The sequence below is a fragment of the Haplochromis burtoni genome, unplaced genomic scaffold (genome assembly GCF_018398535.1).
Source record: "Haplochromis burtoni strain Fernald_Lab_line unplaced genomic scaffold, NCSU_Asbu1 Contig_523, whole genome shotgun sequence".
Taxonomy (NCBI): Eukaryota; Metazoa; Chordata; class Actinopteri; order Cichliformes; family Cichlidae; genus Haplochromis; species Haplochromis burtoni.
Window position 1 is genome coordinate 332459 of NW_024582884.1, and position 26827 is coordinate 359285.

The 26827-nt window shown below is 38.9% G+C and overlaps 1 protein-coding gene across 2 annotated transcripts in view; it reads left to right on the forward strand.

The window, feature by feature from the left end:
• sntg2 (syntrophin, gamma 2) overlaps window positions 1-20905 on the forward strand; it is a 102386-nt gene extending 81481 nt beyond the window's left edge. Inside the window, exons 15-17 of one of the 2 annotated variants that reach the window (XM_005947541.3) lie at window positions 18679-18771; window positions 19162-19272; window positions 20264-20905. In XM_005947541.3, the coding sequence (XP_005947603.1) occupies window positions 18679-18771; window positions 19162-19272; window positions 20264-20392 (333 nt within the window). In that variant the 3' untranslated portion in view covers window positions 20393-20905. The remainder of the gene's footprint in view (window positions 1-18678; window positions 18772-19161; window positions 19273-20263) is intronic. The other variant, XM_042214151.1, reaches the window with a different exon arrangement.
• The last annotated feature ends 5922 nt before the right edge of the window (window positions 20906-26827 follow it).

A 26827-nucleotide genomic window follows, 5' to 3' on the forward strand; every position in this document is an offset into this window, starting at 1 on the left:
CCTCCCAGTGAAAGACACTTTATTTTCAGTCTTTTTTTTTGTTTTCGTAGATTTTATTGGCCTGCATGTTAATTTAACACTGATGTTTAGGAGTTTAAAGCCATCGCCAGGCCACAGAAGCTCTGTGTTTTTGTGCTCGTTCTGTAGTGAAATACTTCAGGGGCAACTTTTGATTTTTCAAACACCTGCTGGTGTTTTGTCGTTCTCTTTGTGGTCGGCTCTGCTTCATCAGAGGGCAGATGTTTGGAGGTTATTTCTTTGATGCTGGCTAACTAATGCCAACTGTGAGCTGCACTTCATATTTAAAGTGGATTCACTGAATACTAAACCCAGATCCAGAGAAAGCTGCAGCTACCTCAGGTGAGGGCTGAGCGCATTTGGTATTTGGGCTGATTTAGCAGGGAAATAATGTGTTTGTGTTGCCCTGAATGCATTTCCATGTGCCTACCAAAAATATATATATACTGCGTGTGTGGCAATGATGGACAGAGGGAGCTCTTTGATATTAAAATTGTGCCGCTTTCATTATCTGACTGGATATAACCCAACCCAAACAAACTCTAGGCCCAACTGCTTTTTAATAAATCTTCTTACCGTACCCCTAAAATACTACTTCCATAATCAACACTGTGTGTTAAGTTACCTCAATATTTTCAGAGAAATGCATATTTCGCCATGTGTTACAAAAAAAGGGGGGAAATGTAATAAAATCAGGGCAAAAGAAGAATCTGCAAACCTGAAAAAAAGAAACTACCTGCTGTAGATGAATAGTATCTAAAAGTCATGTTTTTAAGAAATAGAAAAAAATAGAGATACAGCTGACCCTTCAGTTACTGTTAAATTATGTTGCTGTCATGAAGCCATTCCTATGAAAGGTATGCCAAACACAACAAGTGGACTGAAAAAACAGCCGTGAGGAATCCTGATTTGGAATTTTTGGTTCAAAATTGTCTTTCACAGTGAATTTCCAAAGGTTTCATTTCTCAGCTTAATACCAACACAGTGAAATCACGCCTGGGTAAAAAAAAAACAGAGTGGAAAGTCATGGATTGTCTCCCCCAGAGTCCAGACCTCAACATTACTGAAGCAGTGTGGGATCATTTTGAAGCAGAATGGAACAAAAGGCAGCCAGCATGTAACCAAAGAGAAGCTTTGAATGTCCTTTGAGAAGCCTAGAGAACTGTTCCTGAAGACTACTTCAAGATATGAACAATAAAGGTTTCGGGCTGTATTCTTCAACACAGTGTAAGGTATTGACTTTGAAAGGTTAGAACTGTACAAACTTTTTTCTCTCATTCTGTATTTCCACGCATCTTTCTACACCTATTTCACATTTTCCAAGCAAAGAAATGAGGGGCGGTTCATGACTTTTGCACTTTGCACTTTTTTGTCAAGCTTGTTCCAAAAGTGACTCAGTCCCCATTGTTAAAATGCCCTTTCAATAGTCACGATCTTTAACAATAAAAAGCATTAAACAGCTTTACAAAAATGAGTGTCCCCAAAATGACGATCAGTTGAAGTATTGACATAAATTAGCAGATTAAATATTAAATAAATGTAGCTAACTAGTTATTACAATGCAGCTTCAAAAGAATCCTAATTTGCACGAGGGTGCAATTTAATGTTTGCTTCAGACTTTTGTACCCGAGATCAAAACACAACACAGAAAAGCAGAGATGGGCTTTTAGCTTTTATGTGACACCGTTTATATGCACATATATTGTCTTTGTTTTTTGTTTTTTTTGAAAAAAAAAAAAAAAGCCTTTTAATGTTGGCTCCTTTTTCACATGAACAAAAGTAAGTTAATCAATGAAGGTCAAACGAATAAAAAGCAATTAAGCCTAATATTTGTTTCTTGTGATAAATGTGCTGATGCCTAAAAACTCATTGATAAACCTGAAGTCTCAGTTCAGTATTGTTAGCGTGTTTCACACGTCGGCTTCTAAAGCAGAAAAGTGAAGCCAACCCAGTTCTTCATCAGTGTTACACTGATGTCAGTGACTCAGTCCCCACTGACCCCCATGTTAAAGCGCTCAAACTCATAAGACAGACAAACATGAATATTTTAACAGGATGAGCAAGTTATCAGTTTAGTTTTGTTTTTCCTATGAAGTAACTAAAGTTATGGTGTTATATGATTACCTGGCACTGAATCTGCCAAGGAAGATCACTTTTTTAAAAATAAATAAAAATACTGAAATTAAGGTTCAACGTCCGATCCACAGGCCAGTCGGTGACACCCCAGCGCCTGTCTTGGTTTCACACCTGTTTTAATCATGGCCACTTCTCGTCTTTCTCCTCACTTTGACTTTCTACCGCTACATTTTGGTAAATGCCAATCCAGCCTATGGATTCCTCCTTGCTGATAAGAGATTTGCATCTTGCAGCCTCGTCTCTGGGAGTCTGCTGCCCGTTCTTTTGTCTTGATCTTGTGATATTTTCACACCTGTGCTTTCTAGACTGAGAGTGACGTCCTTGACTGTCGTTTTGAAGTTCTTCTTCACAGCTCCAGGGATTTTTCTGTCATCAGCTGAAGTTGTTCGCTATGGGCAACCTGTCCTGTGTTTATTTCAAAGTCTAGCACAGGGTACCTTTTCCTTCAGATCTTCCCACACTGCTGTTCTTTATATATTGTTATGATTCTGTCCTTTTTGCTTTCAGACGAGCTGTGTTTCTGTCAGTCAGGTTTCTGGTCGTGTTGTATGCCTTTGGCTTTAGCTGCAAACGGATGAAGAGATGGACTGAATGAAGGCTTAGCAGCAATAGACTTTAATTTGTGACCAGTCCCTGCAAGAAACTCATCTGCTTGTTGTTTTTAACGAACTTTTTCACTATTTTGTGAAATAGTGAAATGCATGGAAATCAAAAGTTGATAGTTTCGCCTTTACTTGTCATTTTTGTTTTGATTTTAAAATCAAAACAATAATAAACAGAGTATGAAATGCTTTTCATCTTTTGAGGGCACTTTAGTTTTGAAGTTAGATTTTTTTTTCTGATCAACACCCTGGTGTTAGTCAACCACATTATGTGTTAAAAAAAAAGTTTAAAAAAAAATCAGCACTGCTCATTTCTGCCAATTTAATGCTTCAGCAGTGAGAAGTTATTTAAAAGTGATGAAGTTCGGTGTGATTTTCACTTAGTCTTATTAAGAAACTAATTGCTTCTAAAACAGAACGACTAGCCAGCACTCAGTTTTCCATAAATGTTATTGTTACTTTCAGCGCATTTATCACAAGGAACCTAAAGAATTAGTCTTCACATCAATGAGCCATTAAATTGCCTCTTAAGCAAAAATGTTTAAAGTGAAAAGCTCTTGTGGAGAGTGCTTTGTTAAGAAATCTGTGGTTGTAGCTGTTTCATGTCCATCAAGAGGTCTAACTATAAATACTCCACAGACAGCTTAAGAAGCCAGGAGTCGAGTCACCCAGGACGCTCTTCCCCTGTTTTCTCAGTTATGTTAACTTTCATAATTTAGTTTAATTGGCTTCTAATTTTTTATCCAGTCAGCACTTGCGAGACCACATAGATCCCAAAAACATTTGACGCAGCACTTTGCCTTTCAATTTATTATGCCAGCATCTTATTTGTGTCTGCTCTCTCTAGTTTGTTTCACTGTAGGATCTTTACATTACAATATAAAGCACTTTGATGCAACTGTCCTTGTGATTTGATGCTATATAAATCAAATTCAGCTAAATTCAATTGCTGCATAGCTTTGTGTAATGTTCTATGTAGACTTTCTAATAGTTGTAAGTCAGATGGCTCAAATGTGGCATGCTAACAAAATGGGAACAGAGGACTTTGTAACTTTACAATATTACTTTTGAGAACAGGGCACCTTATTGGCACCAGTTCTCTGGTAAGTGTGGATTGAGCTGCACGCTGTTGGTCTGTGAGCAGATGTCCCACTAAAGGATGTCTGATATTTTAGTCAGAAACAGACTCCATGAGAAGCACGCTGGAGGTCATTCTGAATGACTTTGGCAGAGCTCGTCTTCACAGAAATAAGCCGATATCGGTCCTGCTGCTGGGTTGGTGCCCTACTATAGCTCTATCTAGCTTTTTCTGTGTAATGGGGCATTTCCTCCACATGCTTTAGACTGTGCTGGGAGACACAGCAGACACCCCTTACAACAGCGTGTATGCATTTGCCATCCAGGAGGAGTGGGGCTACCTGTGCAACCTGAATGGGCAGGAGATACCATCTCATGCTACTAGTAGTGACAAGGACGCCAGCAAAGATAGAGGAAAATCAGTCAGGAGGGATAAGCAGAGAGCAATGGTCTGTGGACACCACCTGCTAAACCCTTTCTGAAGGTTGTCTGGTTGTTGCCTCTCCAGTGCACACTGTCACTTTCTTTTGCAGCAAAGCCGGTGTAAAAGGAAGTGACAACAATAGCTCATACTTGCATTATACTCAACCGTATGTCGGATAATTGCACGATGCCAAATTTTTGGGTTGCATAAAAATTCACCGTTTGTAATGAACAAATTGTCTGACACTAAATTTTCTGGCGAATAACAGATGCTTTGGGTGTAAATATTAACAAATGAATGTGTGAGGGATATAAGGATATTCCTCTGGGATTTATAGCGGCTGGAATTGTTTGGCCATTGGCGTCTTTGTGTTGGAGTATTTTAATTGTGTGAACTGTGGCAGGATTCAGTGTGATATTTGGCAGCAGCGCTGCAAGAAATTTCCATCTTTTGACACATAATTCATTTTAAAGTTTGAATTATTTAGCCAGTACCTATTCTCTTTCTTTTCTGTTCTCTGCTTTGATGTTCACGCTGAAAATGAAAATGTGGCTTTTCCTTTTTTCCTGCATATTTGCGTAATTTTCTTTGTGTAAATGTCCGCTCCTTAAAAGTCAACAGCTGTCAGCTTCATCTTCAATCATGAATTCAGAAAGCTTCTAAAATGGGAGAATGTTGATTGAATATTAATGTGTTTGATGAGAATCAACTTTCTGATAAATAATAAAGAATCCAAAAAAGCATCTTATGAGATGACCTGCATCTATGGATTCTACTGTGGCCACTTGAAATGTTTACTTCTAGTGGGTTAGAAGCTGTGGATGAATTTAAATGGAGACTTTTTTTTATATATTTGGTCTCAGGAAAAAGACAGAATCAGCAAAACTAAACAAATTTAAAATCGTTATGTGGAACAACCATCAACAGCAACGTGAGCACAAAAACCGATAAATGGCTTCTTCCTTGAATCATACACAACATTTGTTAAATGTGAATTTCATTTCTGTAAATGTGGAACTTCAAATAAATCATGAAAAGCAGATAAAAGACCTGAACAGGGGAAATAACTTCAGTAATGGCACAGTGAAGATGATAGTCTCAGGCAACACAGAGAGGGAGAGAGGACCCAAAGAAATCTTGAAATGCTGCAAAAAGGTTTGTGCAAAAAGGTTTGATGGTGTTGATGAAAGTAAAATGCGAACAAAGTACAATAAAAACAGTCTTAGCCTATAATTTAAACCTTCACTAAAGCTTCTGCTTCACTAGAGAAATTGACAAAATATATAATAAAATCAGAAAAAAAGGAAATGCTGAATTTTTATATTCTTTTTCACCATTCAAAGTCAGATTAATGCTTTTTTTTTTTTTCCACCAAGTCAGACATCGCCTCCTTTCCAGTAGTTAAATGGGGCACAACTGGGAAGTTAGGGCCTCCAGGTGTTAGTACAGTAGTTTTCACTTAACAGTACTGGGTGAAAATGGGCGTTTTTTTTTTTCCCTTTTCTTTACATCTTTTTCGATTCTGAATTTTGGCTTTGGGGCCCCATCGGCAGGGATTCTAACAGCACTGACTGAAGTCACACTGAACTGGACCTCCAGAACTTTTTGGAATATTTTTCATGGACTTGCCCGATAATACATACTAATAATACCTCTGATGACATTCCGTTTCTTAGTTTTTTACTTAGCATTAATTAGCAAATTTGTGTGCTTTGTAGCCACACAGTTTATGATTACAGCTTGCTTGCATCCTAAAAGTCACACTTGGCAACTACTGGCTTCAAAAACATAACATAGCACTGACCAAGCTTTAAAATATCGAGTCCTCTTGCTAGGCCATTGCAAAAAGACTGACATCAGACTCATGTATTTGTAATATAACTTGCACACCTCGGTGACATGTGCTTGATCAGGTTTTAGTAAGGCAAATAAATCAAAGAATGTCACTGAAGTTTAACACGTTAAACCAGCCGTATGCTTCTGCTCATTATTGAAAAGGAAAACAGTATTAATATTTAATTCAAATCCATCCCCTCATCTGTACTTTTTAAGATGGAAATTGAGCTGCGGCTCTGAAAACATTCCTCACGTCGCAGAAAAGGAACGCAGGATGGAACGAGGCCACCTGTTCGTTTTCGTTTTCACCACAGTATAAAGCCCCTTCTGTGAATCCGCTTGTGCCGCATTAAATTCACAACTGAATTATCCGAGGACTCGCAGATTTTTCCCCATTTGAACATTATTACCACAGTAATTCCCAGTTTCTTTAATTCCAGCCTCAGATTGAGGAAGGGGAAAAGAACATTTGATTCACCTACTGCAATAAGCACAATCACAAGCACAGATGTCGAGTTCCTTGCTTAAAGCCAAAATGCAGTCGCCTCTGCCTGTATCATTTAGTTTCTCATGGAACTTTAAAATCTTCCACACAGCCATGTCCATTATACTCGAGAATTAAGAAAGTATGGCACATGTCAGGTCAGACTTTTCATGAAACGGCCAGCGGTGCCTTTAATTCTTCTACATTCCCACCCTTTCACCTCTGAAGTGCGGCCAGCCAAAGATAAAGGCTAAAAACACTATGAAGCCTTAGGGCTTTGGTGCGTGGGACCCTTAAGTAGGGACATTTATAAATATTACAAAGCAGAGCACCTGTCAGAAGCCATTTAAATCACACAGTCAGAATCTAAAATCCTTTCCGGGTCACCATGGGAACCAGGCATAATTAAATGGCATCTTATTTCACTTTTGAACAGCAAACCAAACGTGGGTATAATACCAGCAAGCAGCATCTTTGACTCGACAATCTGAAAGTCTTGGGAAGCATGTATAATCCCCTTTTATGTCCGGAGAGCTCATGTGGTCACTGAGAGTTTAGAGTCATAATTCCACAGGACTCAATTACATTCTCCAGTTAATTCGGCAGATGCTAATTCCTAAGTCCAAATCACTGTAGGAAACCGTCTTACATAGAGCAGCAGCATAACATTTTTATTCTGCACAAGGGAAGCTAAAATTACTAATGTCTCTAGCTGCTGTTTGCCAATATTCCCTTTTGGGAATGCGATGTGGTTTCTGTATCAAAGAACACCCTGGTAGCTAGGGCTGTAGTGTCGGGATCAGCTGGTCTGTAGGTTGATATGCTGCTATTTTTCCTTACAGAGAAAAAAGTAATACTATTACTAGTGCATCTCATCGAATTAGAATATTGTTCAAATTTCAGATAAATATATGTCCCAAGATCACAACTCAATACTTGTTTGTTGCTCCTTTACCATGGATTACTGCAGCATGCCATGGAGGTGATCGACTTGAGGCACTGCTGAGCTACAGCTCATCTGTCTTTTTGGGTCGGGGTTTCCTTGTTGATGATGGACAGCAAACCATTTGGTAGTAGTTTTGGTGCTGAGAGCAAGTCCTGCTGGAAAAGGAAATCAGCATCTCTTTAAGGATTGTTAGCAGATGGGAGCACGAGGTGGTCTAAAATCTGTTATCACTCTGCTGTGTTGGATTTGATAAAACACCAGGAGAGGACGTGGCACACTGGGTAAATTTTACCCTGGACTTCAAACACCTTGGATTCTGAGCCTCTCCCCTGTTTATCCGGTCCATCCGGCAAAATTTTCCCTGAAAAGGTGAAACTTTGGACCACTGAGTTCCTTTCCTCCTTAGCCCAGGTAAGACACCAATGATGTCTGTGATTCAGAAGTGGTGAAGTTAGTAACAGTGTAGCACCTTTCCCGAAGGCATCTGTGTTATGATGGCTCCTGATTTACGGACACCTGTATCAGTTGTAAAACTCTTCCTTGTTCTTGAACTTTTCTCAACAATCCTCTTAAGGCTGCAGTCATCCTTTTGTTTTTTGTTCTTTTTTAAACCACACTTTTCTCTTCCATTAATATGCTTCGATACAGCGCTCTGAGCAAGCCAGCCTTTTCAGCAATGACCTTCTGTGGCTTACTCTCCTTGTGAAGGATGTCGATTGTCATCTGGACAACTGTCAAGTCAGCAAGCTTACCCAAGATTGTGGTTGCATGTATTGAACAAGAAGCACTCAGAGCACAAACCCTCAGCCAAGGCAGGTCAGTCTCTGGGCAGTATTTGCTTTTTAAGATTATAATGTTGTATTGTATATTCATTGTCCTTCTTTTGTTCTTTTTAAACACAGAAGTTTGTAGCGCAGTAAAAAGTGTAAGGTGACATTCAGTTCTTTCTCTTTTATTTTTTTGGACGCACTTTTGTGCTGTTGAGTGTAATCCATTATTTTTAGCAAATCTTTAAATAGACTTTATGTCAAAGAAGCCAGTGGTGTACTTGTATTTTGTTAAAATGGGTGGCCAAGGAGTTGAGTGTAGCAGCTGCTTGAAAACAGAAATTCCTCTCATCAGTGAGATCTTAAGGGACATGGGCACAGTTTGATACACTGTGTCGCATTGTTGGTCCAAAGATAACGAGTTTGATGGCTCTGAGTGGATTTTTAAATAATAAGAGTGCAGATTTTGGCCCTCAGTGTGATAATTTGTTTTTATTATTACAAACAGAAACAATCAGTTTTGTTTCATCATTTATTTAACAAAACAAGTTTTTATTATGCATATTTTTTCTTCAGAATAAAAAGGTCTCCTGAGGGTTGTAACAATCCCATTATGTAAGTATTGTGTAATCCATTTGCTTAGATACTGAATGTGAATGAGTGCTGAATGGGCAGGATCTAAACTACGTCTTTGATGGTTGTCAGAGGCAAAGGTAATTTCAGATTTCTTAAGACTTTGTTTCCTCGTATTTTCATAATGACTTTGATTTCCCTGCTTCTCTAGGTGAAAACGTCATGGGTTTAATTAAAATAAACCCTCTCACTGCATTAACCATATGTTAGCAAAATGAAAAGGGAACCCCGAGTTCTCAGAATGACCAGTCCCACCCCTACAATTTGCCATGAAAATATAGCTAGCTCACACTTTAAGTGCCTTTGTAGTGAAGCTAAGTTTTCTCTGTGGACCAACATATTTTGCAGCGAGACAGGGCTCTATACTTTTCACAAAGCCTTGAGGAGTTGAGGGAACTCTTCCCTTTAATTTATTTCAAGTCAAAAGGCTTTAACTTGGAACAATGTAAAGAAATATACATTTTGGGTCAATAAGTTTTTGCCTTGCATTGCTACCTAGCTGAAATAACCTGAAATTTGACCCTAACAATGTTGATTCACAGCATAATGGACCGATGGCATTAACCACAGCAGCTTTGCAGGCTTATATGCTACTCTTTGTTCAGTGCCACCTCACACAAACCATACGCTCTGGGGTGTTACTTCTGAAACCGGTATTAGCTGGATAAACCACAAAGATGAGATTCATTTTTTTTTAATCTATACAAGCATTTCAAAATGGGTTAGTTCAGTTTTACAATAGAATACTTTGAACAATATGAACAAAATTGGTGGTTTGGCAAATCTGTGAGCTCTCTGAGCTGCACATCATGTTGCACCCCTAAGCCTTTCAGAAGGCTGCATCTGGACCGGTCTTCAAAACACTGGATCAGACGCTTCCAAGTAGAAAAACCCAGTTCAATGCTCATGGCAGCCACCATAAATGTGCTATCAGTCACAAAGAAGGGAATAAATGTATGGCATCAGGCCTTCAGCATGTATGCTGGGGGGGTGGGGGCATAAAATCAACTGCTCCAACCCAACAATGTTTGTATTTAACACTTTTTTGCACTTTCCATGTTCACATGTGCACGATTGGAGAGAGCGCTGAGTTAAAGCACTCTTGTGACCCCAAACATGCTGTCATTGTAACAGGGAGAATCACTGAACAAAATATTTAATTCATGCGTTTGACTTTGCTGCTACAGTTAGAAGATCAGAGCACACGGAGCTCATGCGAGGCTCTGTGGGCGCTGCACTATCCAAACAGGCCAGACTGTAATGTCTTCAGGCACTGTGCATCGCACAAAAAAATAAAAAGCCAACAATCGAACCGTGGGAGATACAGACTGGCTCGGTTAGAGGCGGTTCACTGTGCTTTATAGAATATCGCGCTTAAAATCAACTTTAAAAGATATTGTATTACGATAAAATAATATCGCACTCTATGCTGCTTTAAAACAGGCATGTGTTGTTAAAATTTGTTAAAAATAAAATCAATGCAACTATTTATAAATATGTTTCTGATAAAAAAAACAAAAAAAACCCCTTACAGTTGTTAGAATTATAGCTTTGCAGCAGTAGCTCATCCCTGCAGGCCAGTGTAAATCTTGCATTTCTCAGGCCACCTTGAGTCAACCTTTCTACAAACATAAAGGTCAGAGACGTTATAGAGGTTTAAGTAGAGGGAGATAAGAGATAACAAAACTAATCTTATCTCTTATGGTTTAAACAGCACATTTATTGGCCCCATGTGTACCTAAAGTGTTGATCTAGTGTTACGTTTAAGACTTTTCTGCCTACACCACTTTGTGAAAGCGAGCTATGGAAACTATCAGAGTTTAGGATTATTTCTGTGGACTTGCAAAACAAAATGCTTTGGAAGCTTGGTTACTGCTTTGCGTCTGTGGTTAGTCGGTTATTTGACATGACTGTGCTGCAAAGCTATTCAACGATGAAGGTAACAGTTTGATTGGCTGTTTACTGTTAAATTGAACCAGAGGACTGTTGAAAATACCATTTCAGAGGATGAGTCCTCAATGTCGATGTTATTTGTTGTGTACTGCTCATGTAGAACAAACCATTAGCTCCAAATTTAAGACCTGTTTTACAGGGTTTCTGTGCTGTGTTATCTGGAAATATTGTCTAATCTTGCGCATTAATCTCGAACAGATTCTATCTATATCCACGAAGACTGGCAGCAGCAAAAGAAATTAAAGAATGATTTAGCCTGCTGATTTCATCTTCACATACAAATATTTCTCATAAAAATAGAACCTTGTGCTGTGTAACCTTGTGTTATGTTCAGTTCTCAAACCTGGAGAAAGGCATCAGGGCAACTCTGGCTCAGAAACGGGCACTGCAATGTTGAGAAAAAGATAATAGTCAGCCAGAGGCAGTTTTCAACAAACTCATGCAGATGTTATCTTTGCATTTTAAAAGCTTAAAAAAAATCTACTTGTGAAAAGTATGTAATTACTGTCAAGAAATGTGAAGCTTGCGCTGTCTGCTTCTGTCTGAAATCAAGGATCCATTGTTTCAGAAGTAACTTGGACATAGAAATTGTAACTAAATAAGGAAGACGGCACTCACCAGGCAATTATTTGCATTGAAATAACGCATGCAGAGAACAGTGAATATTATATGCAGTAATCCAGAAGGGTCAATTACTGATCATTCATTCATGCATGTTAAAGATCCTGCTGTATGCAGCTGATAGTTGCCAAGTTTCAATAACATAATGGTCTAGTATATCATTATTATTATAAATAAGAATGTTAATGGCAGATGATTTGTGGGTGAAATGTGTCCTATTGAGAAGAGCCATACAAAGATTAAATTGTTAACTTGGCGGCGGGTGCTTAAGATGCAGGGCATTAATTTGATTGTCCAGGTTTCGTGTCCTCTATGCAGCCTGTGCTACATGATCGATGTGACCAGTACAGTAGGCTGACAAAAGGGTACACAAGCAAAGGGAAGACAGTCAGAAAGTTCTGTGAATGTTAATGTATTTTCTTGCATTCAACATCAAAAGGCATGGACACATTCGTACATTAACTGGCCGTGTTTTTCTAGCACAGAAGCAAACCCAAACTGCAGGACGGATGAAGAATAGACCTGATTTCATTCTCTCTTCTTTGCTTTAACAATATCCCGTTCCTCTGCTGTGCCAGACATTAGCTTCAAAGGGGAGCGATAATATGCAGGGGTGTTTGATGCTGCAGTCACACAGTCAGCTCTTTGCCAGCTAATGATTGGCTGAATCCGCTCTTGATGTAACATCAGTGTCAATTGTCAAATTGCGAGTGACATTCAGGACAGCCTGAAATCCAGGCTAAACAACTAGACTGACACACATCTCTAACAATGCAATCTGATGTCAAACCGCTGATTGATGCCCAACATTTCTGCATGTATTTGAATGGCATTATGAATACAGGTAACCTCTCTCTTTGGCCGTTTGGACAGGGCATTGAAACACTTTATATACTCAATGCTTCTGACCAAGCTGAGGCTGCATGGGCAGTTTCCCTCCCTATTAATATGAAACCAAACATAAATATGGTAATGTAGCATTTTTTCAGTCTTTAATGATGCAATTGTGGGACACTGTCCTTTGGGAAGCCAATGAAAGTGATGAAGGGTTTCAATTTGCCTGTGAATCTCTGTTCTCCAGCCAATTAGGCGAGCCTCCTGTGGTTTCTGAGGAGCACTCAGCAGAATCCAACGTATACTAACCTTCAAACTGACTGGATCAGGGCATTACATAAACACTGCTGATGGGTATGAGTACAGGGTATAACAGACAAAACTGCCCAGCGTGTGTCCTCTAACACATTTTTAATCTTTTGGTTATTTGGAGGTGATGAAACCCATCATGGCACCAATGGGGGTCTTTTAACTCAGGATTAGCAGTAAAGTTGTCATATTTTGGGCGATTGTGGCTCAAGAGTTGGGAGTTCGCCTTGTAATCGGAAGGTTGCCGGTTCGAGCCCCGGCTTGGACAGTCTCGGTCGTTGTGTCCTTGGGCAAGACACTTCACCCGTTGCCTACTGGTGGTGGTCAGACGGCCCGCTGGCGCCAGTGTCCGGCAGCCTCGCCTCTGTCACTGCGCCCCAGGGTGGCTGTGGCTACAATGTAGCTTGCCATCACCAGTGTGTGAATGTGTGTGTGAATGGGTGGATGACTGGATATGTAAAGCACTTTGGGGTCCTTAGGGACGAGTAAAGCGCTATATAAATACAGGCCATTTACCATTTACTATTTCACTTGTGCTGTATGCTATAAGCTGAAATATCACCAAGCATGTTAGAGTCATGGGTTATGCAGAACCTGTCTTACTTTGGCCTGTCCACAAATACATGACTGTTTTGGTAAATATGGTGTTGAACAGGGTTTTTCAAAGGTTTTCTTTGGACATTGGCTGTTTGTTCCCTCATTTTCAGTCCACCTCTTGTACTTGACCATTTTTTGAGAAAAGTTTGTTTGTTTGTTTACTTGCCTGAGCTACTGAACCTCAAGCATAAAAAAGCAAAAACTCAGTATTTTTCTCATTTCTTTACTTGACTATGCCAAAAAATGCCAACGATAACAGTTTGACAGGCACAAAATAGTAATTTTGCACCATCAGTGTTACTCCTAAAGCTCTATTAGCCGGAAACATGGCATATCTTGACATGATGTGAAGCGTTTCCTTAAAGAATGGCAGAAACTGGAAAAGTGGTCAGGCCTAAAAGAAACAAAACAAAAGAAACCCCAAAACATATGAACGACAGCAGATGAAGTTACGTCCCTAGGAAAAAATAAATAAATGGGAAAAGATAAAGCAAAGACCTGACACAGAATCTGTGAAATGCGTCTGACCATTTACTTTTCACTGAAACTCATCAGAAATGCTTTAGTGTCGCTGTCAAGAAGCCGTTCTTAAGGAAAGGGAACAGGAAGAAAAAGGCGATGTATCCCAAATTACACAAGAAGTGGACTAAAAATCAGTGGCAATGGGAGTGATGCATCTAAATTTGAAATTTCGTGATTCAAACATCAGCATGTCTGAGGTCAAGAGAACAATACAACTCATTGTCTAGAAGGGGTAAAAAAAAAAAATATTTAAAGTTAAGTTTCCTTGCAGGAGATGAATATTGCAAACTGTGTTTCCCTGTAGGTGGTGCACTTGTCCTCTTTAAGTGCATTGTCTTTCATATTTTTTGTCTACCTGCTTCAAGAACTTTTCATCTGATCATAATTTCCACAATAATAACGGTAAAATTTTGGGGGACATTTTCTGTTGCCTGATATTAAGCAACATCGGCCTGTTGACATGAACGATGTACAGCGGGGAGTGGACGACGTTTCTATATGGTCTCACGGCACTTTTATGTTGGCTGAATATTTAAAACATAAAGAGAGTTTGAAAGCAATAATTAAAAAACCCAGAACAGCTGCACTGTATCAGCTGTTCAAATTTTACATTTGGGTAATGACCCATGATTTGGCATTTCTGAATATTTTTATATTAAGCTATCAAAATAATCAAGTGTTACTTTAGGCACCTGATGTTGATGATAACTGATTTATATATTTTCTTTCTTAAAATCTTGTCAACTTGAGAAACATGTCACCGAGGATTTTCAAATTAACACTTTATGTGCAGCTAAGACATTCAATACAGTCAAAGTGTTGGTGAATGTTACGAGTTACTTTCCTCAGTGTGGGGTTAAAAAAAAATGCTGCAGGTCACTGAAAAGTCTTTTTTATTGAGCATGAATTCTTAGAAAAATTTGTATTTTTGTTCTTAAAATATTTTTTGTTTACTTTCTGTTTGCAATTGCAGTGAAGTTTTACATGTTTATCTTCAGTTTGTGTATTTGCATGTTAACATTTGCTAATAAGCATCAAATAAAGCTAAGGCTTAATATCATTGAGTATATAGCCATAGCCAATTAGTCATGAAAATCCACCCCGAACAGCCTTTATTGCAAATCCACTCATTGTTTAGATATGTTGTTCTAAAAGCCAACTAACCCAACCCGTTTCCCTTTTAAACAGTGGAAGTCTTTGAGAAGCAATAGGCAGTGACACATCACATAAGCAGCTTGACACCAGCCCATGTGCCTGGCTGTCGTCCAGCTTGCGTCAACACAACCTGTTCTCCTCGATCTCTGTGTTGTACATTGTGTGACATCTCTGTTAGGTGTGGTCACTTAAGTACACTTACCCTCACAGTGACACAGGGTGTGGTCAGATGTGAGCTAAACGTTGCCTCAGGCTGGAGCTGTTTGTGGTACGTATTTAGCACCTTTTCAGTGGTTAAGAAAGTGCATCTGCGTCCTTCACAGTCTTCGTTACCACCCTTCTTTTTCATCTCCTCGACACCCTTTATGATCAATTATGACAGACACAGCAGATCTTCACACTTGTGAGCGTTCCCCGTGTCCTGTGTTTTCTTTCGCTTCTACACACATGCTCCTACTTCTGTCAGACTTAAGGAGATTTTCTTTAAAAATATTTCATGTTGCTAATTCCCTCAGAAAAATCCTTTCCAATTAGTGAAGTGTAGTCACTGCTCACCGTGTCACAACAGAGTCTTACATTTGGTGACAGAAAGAACTTAGTAGCTGGCCTGCTACTGTGGGTTTCCTTTTTTCTTCATTTTTTCACCCCATTCCTTTCACAGCTGAATTCACGACACCACTAAAGACAGGGCGGTTGAGGTCTGTGAGCACCAAACACTTTCAGTAAAAGGACTGTACAGTCCCTTGCCACATTCTCTGCACACTGCACTGTATAATTAAAATCACCATGCCCCTGCTGTCTGTGGACATAAAACGAAAATATAGCACAAATGCAAAAATCAGAATACACTTCTTGCCATTCCAACTGAGTGGACCACACAATCGAAAAATGAAGTCGTGAGGCAAGAGAAGCCTTTTGAGGCATAATGCTCCGCAGAGGCTGAAAAGCTTACACATCAGTGCTTTCAAAAGATTTGCGTGAAAAGAATTGGAAAACACATGCTTGTTTGTGTTCCAGCAGGAAAATGAATGTTAAAAATTTATACCTTTTAAAATAGATTTCCCGTGTCATGTGTCTTGACATTATCAGAACGCCGCACAGGATGCTGGGTGTGCCAACAGCTCAAGACCAAAATTAATAAATAAATACATTTCAAAAACAGATTTGCTCTTCTTATCAGATATTGCCAGCCTAACATGTCAGACTTTCACAAGAGCTCTACACATGGGAAATGCCTATGATGTATGACTGATGAAATATATAACCGTTTTATACTCACAATGAGTCCATCATACAATTAGAACATGCTGTTTGTATGAGGATCCAAATAACAGCAATGTTTCATTGGCGTACATCTGCTTGTTTTAACATTGTGAGTTTGAAAAAAGTCGATTAAATTACACTAAATGTATTTTTTCTCATACCCACATAATTCAAGGATCAAGAAAACCTTGCTTATAGTTCACTTTACTGCTGTAGACTCTTCACCTTACAGTATATACATTCAACAGCATAAATGTTTGTTAGGCATAACTGTTCAAATGCTTGTTACACAAATGAGCCAATCCATTGGCAGCAACTTGGTGTGTTTCTTTCAGAAACAGCTCATTTTCTGGGACTTTTCCCTACACAGCCATTCCTGTGTTTACAGAGAATGGTCCAAACAAACAAAAAGAGAAAAAAAGTCCCCCAAAAAGGAAATATCCAGCAACCACTTGTTGCAACCCAGCCATGGTATGCAGAAGACCATCTAGGAATGAATAACACATCCAACTTTGAAGCAGATTGGCTGCAGCAGGAGAGGACCACACAAGGTGCCACTGATGTTAGCTAAGAACAGGAAACCGAAGCTTCGATTCACACTGGCTCACCACAATTAGACAATAGAAGACTAGAAATAGTAGTATAGTTAGTCAGTCATATAACTATAATCATATAGTTAGGGCTGGATCAGGTGTCCCTGAATCCTCCCTAATGTTGGGCAGACACTGTGCAATTTTTGGCTCATTTTTAGCCGATTTGAGTCGTGAGCTGTTTTGGGGATCGGCCCGAGTTTCACCTTCATCGTGTATCGTGCATGGTGTAGTATACGTGGGGTAACGAGAAGCGATTAACACCTCACGACCAGCTCCCGATCATCAATCTTGGTCGTATGAAAATCAAACCTGTTTGAAATCCTGTCGGCTGTCTTGAGGGTGTCACCGCAGCCTCTCACTCTGCGCACACGCAAACACAGAAATGAAAGTGAAAAGAAGGAGCAGCACGGCAGTGCAGCATGTCATCTGGACACAAGCGATGGAGGCACAACTTGTAGAACTTTGGAAAGCTCATCCAAGCCTTTTCGATGTGGCCTCACAAAATGATCACGACCACAACAACCGTGAAAATAGTTGGATCTACATTGCTGCTCAATCACAGCTGCCTGATCAATGTTTTTCATTAGCAATTTAGCAAAGTTGATGGTGGTGGTGTGTGTGTCTGTGTGAGTGAAAGACAGAGAGGGAGAGCGACAGATTTTCTGTGTCCATAACATGAAGGTTACATGCAGTGTGAGCACTCAGGTCGCATCAGAGCATCGGGCCGTATAGTGTGAGACCCTGCATCGTGACCTACGAACGTCTAACCCCTGCGAGTCAATCGTGCAGTTTGAGCAGAAGCTGAATAACGCGACTGGAAAAAAACCCAAATTGCACAGTGTTTGCCCATCTTTAGTTATGCTGCAATAGTTGTAGCCTTTTTGGAGATTCCCATGATGCATTGTGTATTTCTGCTTTAGTCACCTTTCTCACTCACTATGTGTTAATAGACCTCTCTGCATTGAATCATGCTTGTTATAAATCTCTGGCTCTCTTCCACAGCATGTCTTTATCCTGGCCGCCCCTCCCTGAGCCTGGTTCTGCTGGAGGTTTCTTCCTGTTAAAAGGGAGTTTTTCCTTCCCACTGTTGCCAAAGTGCTTGCTCATAGGGCATCATATGATTGCTGGGTTTTTCTCTGTCTGTATTATAGGGGTCTACCATATAAAGTGCCATGAGGCGACTGTTGTTGCGATTTGGCGCTGTAGAAGAAAAATGTTGAATGTTCCGATGAGTCTCGATTTCTGTTGTGGCAGGGTCAGAATTTGGATGTGGCCCATATCACAGGCACCAGATCTCAATCCAGTTGCACACATTGAGGTGTGGTGGTGCAGATTTGCTTCATGGAACATAAAAGTAAAAATTGTACTGACGTGACTGCTGTTGTCAGCTGACATCGAGAAAATAAAATTAAACTGAATCCATACTCTGAACTTTTATCAAATACTCTAACATTCTTGTACACATTTCTTACAGTGGACATTTTGGCATGTGACACTTGGGTGTAGTGAATGTCAGTGAATGCAACATTAACCTTGAACATGATCATTTTGGCACAGCTAAATGGAACACAGCCATTGCTAATTGGATTAGTTACACCTGTGCTTTTCAAAGCATAACAAATCAAAACAGCTGCTGGAAAGTAAAGCATACTTTGTGTTGTCATAAAAACAGTATAATGGAGGGTTTACACAGATGTATGGTGAATGCTAAGCAGGTTATTTATTTATCTATACTACAAATGTATTCAGGGTACTGCTGTGAATGCACGCAAGACTACCATTCCTCTCTGGGTTTGATGCAAGGCTGTGGATGCTAATGCAGAGCGGTACTAAGTACCTTTGTACAGCAATGTAATGCACAAAATGTGTCAGCCAGTTTGTTAATGGATGTCAATTCTCTCTCACCAGTCCAAAAGCTACATGTGCAGCAGCCAGGGGAATGTGCTGTGCTTCACCATAGATTTTGCATCAGGCTTCACCTGCTCTGAAAGCACTTCAAAGGTGACATTTTACCGAGTTCACAATTCTTGTTGGCATACTGCTTCAACTGTTCTTAGTTTTGAGATGACAGTTCAAAATCTCCTTACTGATGTTTGCTTAGGCTCTAATCGTAGCTATTTGAGGGGAAAAAAATGCTAAATTTAACATTTTGCACAAATTAATTTCTTCCATTAAGACCTTTATTTCTTCAAGAATAGTATGCTCTTATTAAAATGACAGTTTGAGTTTAATTTAGCAGCTCTGCACTGGTTAAAATCCATCATAAAATAACTTTAAAGATGGTCCGCTGTGTTTCCTCAACTGCACATTAAAATGACATTTCCTGATCATGCAGCCTGTTGTGCTCATTATTGAAACCCCTCTGCTGTGCTTTTTATCCTTCCCTTGTAGACAATACTGTGGCGATACAAGTTCTCTCAACTTAAAGGCTCCTCTGACGACGGGAAAACCAGGGTAAAGCTCCTTTTTAAGAATCCCGAAAGCAAGCAGATAGAAATGAAGGTAATAAAACATTTCTTGCCCCAATTTAATAAAATTAAATGTACTTGTTTAATTCTAGTTGGATTCTTTTACACTAGTTGTGACTCGAAGTGCGGGATTTCTAATTAGTCTCTGCCTCTGTAGCACCGTGCATAAATCAAATAGTCGAGATGTGATTAAACTGCAGACTTTAAGCTTTATTTAAGTGGTTTAACTCAAATATTTTATTAACTGTTTAGGAGTTACGGCCATTTTTATACATGTGAAACTCTGAAAATGGGAGCCTAAGTAATTGGACAGACTTGTAAGGACTCAAGGATCTTTCTTCAATACTTGGATGAAAACTCTCTGAAGCCAGTGTCAGAAGTCTAGAACCCGTGAGCACAAACTGCTGTGTTTCCTGCAGCCACTTTTCGTCCGTCTAAAGGTTTTTTTTTCAGAACCTTGCAGGTTCTTTTAGATGTTTTCTGACAAACTCTAATCTGGCCTTCTTGGTCTTGATTGTAGCCGGTGGTTTACACCTCTGTATTTACCTGAAAGTGTCTCTTGATTGCAGACTTTGACAAGAGTGAGAGCGCTCTTGTCGTTCAGGTATTTCAGTGTTGCCAGTTGATTCCTTCGTTTTAACAGTGGACCAGATTGTTGATTTTTTTAAATGCATTATTGCCTTACATTTGTTAGACCTCTTGAATTTAAGCTGAATGACTGAACTTTAATCACATCAATCCACTCTAGTGAATTACCAGAAAAAAAAAAGTCATTGTCTAAATATGACCTGGCTGCATATAAATCATGCTGGAAGAAGCTAGTTGCCCTGACATACACTGTTATCATTCTCTTGTGCAACTCCTAGTATTGTGACAGATGTGGAGAGTGCAGATAGCATCAGCCACAACTGCCAAATTAATTAATAAACCACAATTACCTGTTAACTTTTTTAAATACTGTGATTTGGATTGTGAACATAACGGACTAATCAGTGCGTCTCTTGTCCTTGACGTGTGCTTTTCAGGAGCTGGAGTTTGCTAATCTGACAGCCGTCCTCCACTGTATACATTCTTTTATCGCTGCCAAAGTGGCCTCCATGGACCCTCTCTTTATGTGCAGTCAAAGCTTCCTTGGAAATTACACGAACAGTTAAGAAGACACGTCCTCATCGTGATGTGCACCTGAGGCAAATCAGCAGTATTTTATGCACAGAGCCCATTGATATGTATATCTTGTTCTTGCTATTTTTGTATGGACTTCTGAAAAAGACATCTTTGTAAAAGACTCTTGAGGTGGGTAATGTCAGATCTACTGAAGGAAAGATGAGGTTTCACTTTTAGACAACTAGAGATATCCAGTGGGAAAAGATATACAGTTCTTCCATTCTTCTGTTTGCCCCCCCCCCATTTGATAATTATTCAGAGTGAAACTTAACACCTATGATAAAGAAATAAAAAAATGTAGCTGCCACTGTGTTTAACAGAAAACCTAAAAATGAATTTTGCTACATGTCTACCTACAAATATTGAAGAAATTTCAGCTGGGTAAATGAAGCGGATATCGTCACAGGGGGATACAGGATTAAAACAGGCCTTTGACAGGGATATTTCCAACAATGATGAGAAAGCGTACTCTTTTTTTCTTGTTTTTTTTTTTTTAAATCCCCCCAAACTTCCTGTGGTTTACCTAGTAATGTCATGTCTGAAAAAGTACCGCAAGCACCTTACAATAAAAAGCAAAAATAATAGCCTCCAAATAACCACCGAGTTGACTCGACAGCACTCTGATACGGGCCCAGACTAAAATTAAAGAAACTTCCCAAAGGCAGCGCTGGTGCCAGGCTTCAGTACTTCACTGGTTTGGAATAAATTGCAAGTTGTTTGTGTTACTGTTTCCATCTTTTGTATCAAATAAAAAGGCAAACGTCCAGAGTGTTGCATTTCTCTGGCAAACAACAACATTTTAAGCTTCACAGTATTGTTAGTCCTTTTTTTTTTTTTTTTTTTTAATTCTTTTTCTGAATCTCATCCTGATATGGTGACAATACTGTGCATCTTCAACTTTCTGTAATGGTTTTAGTGTTAAATAACATGTTTGCTGTAGTTTCAATAAATCGCTTACAGAGTTCAACTTTGTCATCCGAGGCATGTTAAAGCTCCCTGTGGGTCTACATGAGTCTACTTTCACACTTTAGAATCTGCTAGCCCAGCTGCTGATTTCTGTCTTAATACTGCATTTGTGCGCCAAAAATACTTTTTCTGTCTTTTCCAAAAACAAAAAGAAAACGCTGCACAGGTAGCTGCGTTTTATTGGAAGAGCCTGTTCCACTACTTGTTTTCAACTGAACTGGGCTGCAGCACAGTCTCATTAAACTGAGTAGTTTAATTCTGTGAGTTAGTAACTTGGGTCTTTTCACCAAGAGGTCACTGATCAGAGAATACCAACAAGTACAAGGTCAACAGACAGCTGTTTACAAACTGTTCCTTTAGCCTGTGTCTCCTGGTCCTTGAACTTTAACTCGGTACAGTTGTCTTTGCTACCCGCAATAAACCAGGGAATAGTAACCCAGACGTTTTTGTTTTGTTGGTTTTTCTTTCTTTTCTTGTTTATGTGAAGTTGTCTGGAGTTCTCCAGCCAGCATATTAATTCATTAACGGGTTAATTGAATGATTTTTGTCATCTATGGGGCAGAGTTAATTATTCCCATTGTCCTTTTTGCTGTTCTGCTTCCACTGCTCAAACTGTCACACCACATCTCCAACTCCATACACATTGGTCGAAAGGTCACAAGCAGTTTGAACCCAACAGGATATGTTACTTGTGTGCCGTTGAAGAGAAAAGCTTGCACTGGCTTCTCACAGGTGAGTGATGACAGCACATGTACTTTTTTTTCCTTTCTTTGAAAAGAAAGAAAGAAAAAAAGAACAGGTGGGGCCTGTCCTGGAGGCAATGCTGCGAGGGACTAAACCTTTCTATGTAGGTGTTCTTAGTCTAAAGTGGTTGAATTGAAGGCAGTTGGGCTTCTTTTAGTCTCTTTAAGGTTTTTCATCTCTTTTCCAAAAGGCCTTCAGTTTTCCACAGTGGTAGTCAGGACATGTCAGGTCATGTTTTTGTGCTGCTGCCCCACCCTTCCTTTTATGATAGTAAATAAACTGATTGTTGTTAGTGACTTTTGTGTTTTCATTGTGCATCATAACGACAAGGCTATGGGTGTGCTCTTGGGCATTTAGTTCCACAGTTCGCTTATTCTTAATTAACTGCAGGTGTGGCAAATATTTAATACATGTGGGCAGGATAATAATCATTTTTCTGTCATTTTCCTGGTACATCATCCTTGCCTCAATATTAACAACAGCCAGCAGCTACATTATAAAAACTAGCTTTCTGCTGCTGGAACGCAACTAGATATTCTTCTTTGTTGGAATTCCAAATATTGTGTCGTGTATGCATGACGTCTGTGAATTCCAGTTCAGTTGCAAGTGGATCATTATTTCATTTAACACTGCAGTGTTCAGTTTGATCATCAACGCAACGATCAACTTGAAATGCTGCATTCCTACGTAGGTTGTAGCAGCAGCCGCAGTGTGAGGACTTTCCCCAAATTTAATTAATAATAACCAATACAAAAGCCAACTTCCAAGCTCTCCTACTACTGTGCTAGCACAGCAATGTAAAGACACGACAGGAAAGAAAATAAAATAGGTGGACAGATGCCTGTATGCAGGTCAAAGTGATTGTAACAAGGATAAAACACAATGTTGGAATGCCACATTACAGCTAGTTCTAGTGAAGTATTCCCATTTTTTAACATGACACCCATTATGACACCGGTGTTGCAATATTTCATTCTAGCTAGCAAGACCCTATAATAAGAACTTTTTTAAAGGAGCAAATATTTATTATTTTTACTAACATACTACTAGATAATTACTAGAAAAAAAATCCAAGGTCCACACAGCAATCATTCATTTCATTTATTTGTTCATTTTCAGGCACAACAAATACCTATATTGAACATAAAATGCACAAAACAAAAAACAAAAATTGCCTGAAAAAGGAGTGGGACGAAGAAAACTTATTAAATCGATTAGATATTAACATCAAACTGTTTTATACTGAATAAAATAAATAAATAAATAAAATTCGGTTTTACGAAGATGACACAAGAGATTTTCTATTATTATACAGAACTGAATGAAAAATGTACCTTCACTGGCCGACTGTAACCTGTGGCTTGGGTAGGCTGCATACTGATGCATGCTGCTTCAGTTTTGACTGTCACCCTCTGTAAGTGTTTTATGTATATATGCAACTTACAGGTAAAAATAAACAAAAGGACTGAGTTTGTGCTTACTGCTGGACTTTTATTCTAAAAAGATGTGAAAGTGGAAACTGCAGAAAGCAACAGCGGTTAGAGATGGACTGTCAGTAAAACTGAATAAAAGATATTAAATGGGATATTTGCATGATAATACATCAGGCTATGGTGGAAGGAATGCACACGCTTCATCCTCTACAAGCTCTGATTTATTTAGTGAAAAGTTTGGGCTTAAACAGCTTGAAAGAGAAAAGCAGCCACCGTGTTTAAAAAAAAAAAAAAAAAAAAAAAAAAAGAAGAGGTGAGATGATCTCCAGCTCACTGCTGAAGTCACTAAACACACAAACGGCATCATGGAGTTACATCAGCAACATGTCAAGCATGAATTTCTAGCACTGAGCTCAACTTTCAATGGGCCGTGACTCTCACAGTTGGCTCCACTTGCAGCATTGGAAACCGTGTGCTAACTGGAGTATTTGTGATGGAAAATTTTCTGGGAAATTTTGGAACTGCTGTCGTGACCTTTCTGTGTCACTGTTCCCTGCAGACGGCATATAAAACTGAAAATATACTCAGCAGGACGGAAGGAAAAAAGGAAGCAGGGCCGTATATCTGCCAAAAATGACTGCAGCTATTATTGTGTACTTTTTATTACAACAATAATGTTTCAGAAGAAAAAAAATAAATAAAAAGGTACTGACAAGCCCTCACATGTACGTAGATGACCTTAATATTGCGTTTCTGGAAGTCTGCTAGGTTGAATGTTGTTTAAGCAGCCAACACATTCAGCACAACAGCTTTGCATGGTATTTTAAAATATGGATTAAATGAAAAGCATCATTGTAAAAATGTTTATGATATTAACAGCACGGATCTCTACTAAACTGCTAATTTTGGAAATTGAAACTCATTTTAGAGATCTTATTTAAATAAGTGGTTGTTATTGGGGTTCATATAGCTGAGTTTCACTTGCTTTTCTGTTTAAAGGTGCCCTGTGGAGATGGCTTTATGAAAAAAGAGATGTGGATACATCCATTTATAATGGTTTAAACTATTTATCTTATATCTATATCCTCTTCCATGTTTAATTGGTGAGTTTATTAGTATATTAAGTTAGTAAATTAGTATAAGAAATAAATGATACAGAGTGCTCTACATTTTTAAAGTAAGTTGCAAACAGTTATTGGGCATTTTATCCATTGACTAATATAATCATATCTTTCTGCAAAAAGTGTAGTCACCCTCCAAAGTTTTTTAATTCAAAAATGTGCACTTCTTCATTTTTCACACCGAGAATGTAGAGACTGCCTCTGTGCACCACCACAATTGATTTTAAATCAAACAACAAAGATGTGGTTGAATTTTATTAATAAAAATTGAAAGAAGCTAAAAAGAAATCAGAAATTTGACTGACAAGGGGTTTCATGACAAGGCCCGTCACCTATTTCATGCCAAATAAAGTAGACTCTGTATCTGAAGTTGACTCGAGGTGTTGCATTTGCATTTGTACTTTTCAATTTAATTTTGAATATGAAGTCCAAAAAGAGGTCAGTACAAGGAAAGGAGGCTATCATTATCCCGAATAAAACAAAATAACCAGAGAGGGAGAGCAAAATCTTTATTAGTGGCCAAATCAAAAATCTTGTCTTCAAGAAAGAACGCAGTAAAAGGCCTGAAACATCACGGAAGTTAAGAAACAACTTCACAACATCTGGCCAAGCCAAGAAAAGAACACTCTCGGATATTATTGACAAGGTTTACAATGAAGAGATGCCTTCAAGAATGGAAATATAGAGAGTTTATAACAAGGTGCAAACCATTGCTTCCACTCAAGAACAGGAAGGCCAGAAAGATTTGTCATTAAACCTCTAAAAGAATCTGCACAGTCCTGGAAAAATGCTGTAGACAAACCGCGGTTATCTTGTAGCAGAATGATGGGAGAGCAAGGAGCAAACCTGATTATGATCCACAGCATACCACCACATTATCTCTCAAACACAGTGTAGATACCGTTATGGCATGTGTATGCATGGCTATCAGTGGAAGCTGGTCACTGGTGTTTACTGATGATGTGACTACTGACAGAAGCAGAAGCACCCAAGTCAGTGACCTGATCTCAACAAAATAGAACAACTTTTCAGTTATTATATACAAAACTGGTGGCAGGGAGACCCACAAAAAAGCAGCAACTGAAGGTCACTGCAGTAAAGGCCTGGCAGAGCATCTCAAGGGAGGAAACGTCAAACAGTCCCAGACTGCAAAAGATTTTCATAAATAATTAAAAATAATCCTTGTATTTAAAGTTCTGTTAGTCAATTACTTTTGAGCAACGTCTCTAGCAGGAGAGTTTATCTTCACTTAAAATGAACACAAATCACTGAATTTTCAAGCCGTTTGTTACAAAAGATGTAGAAACAGAAAGAAAAGAAGAGAGGAGAAAAAAAATGTAAAAATACTTCAAGTGAGAACAAGAGAAACACCAAGTCTCTGAGTTACTCAAGTGTGAGCTGGTTTACTTAACCATGGCATTGGGCTCCCAGGTTTCTCAGTATACAAGTGCACGCTGCACCACAAACACAGCTCTCAGATCTTGGATTGTTGGTGACAGTAAGAATGGCATACTTTCATTGCCTTTGCCTTGTAATGATTTCCTGCATTTCTCTTCCAAGTTTTACAGCAGATGATGTCAAAACACTGACCGGTAAGTATATTTTTATTTGTGCATTTTATGTATTTGCTGAAACTGTCATGAAAAATATTGGATCATTTATAAATATTAGATAAAATTCATGAATTGAACTGGAAGAACTGAAACGACTGATGTTCTTTTTGGGCACGGCTATAATGTACGTAATGGAATAAGAAAGCACATTTTATGCAGCTTTCAACTTCTTCAGCCTTACAATTAGAGTGAAACCTATAATCAACCAAGTATGATTTCAGGATAATTTCAGGATTTGGGGTATATGAAACCAGCTTCTTCTCACCCAGAAAATAGATTTCAGAATATAATTCATACTGCTCACTGGTGCAATACATTTATTATGAACCAGCCTGTGCAGAGAAATTTTAGGCAGTGTCTCTAGTTATTACTGAGAACGAGGGTTAAATGATATCAGTATCAGGACATATTGTTATTTGGTACTGAAGTATAGTTCTTCAGATAAGAACACAGTGAACACTATCACTGGGTGGATAAATAGTCCTTGAGGGCTTCAGTGGAAGCAAAGTAAATGGTGCTAAATTGTCAGGTCATTGTGCCCCAAAAGG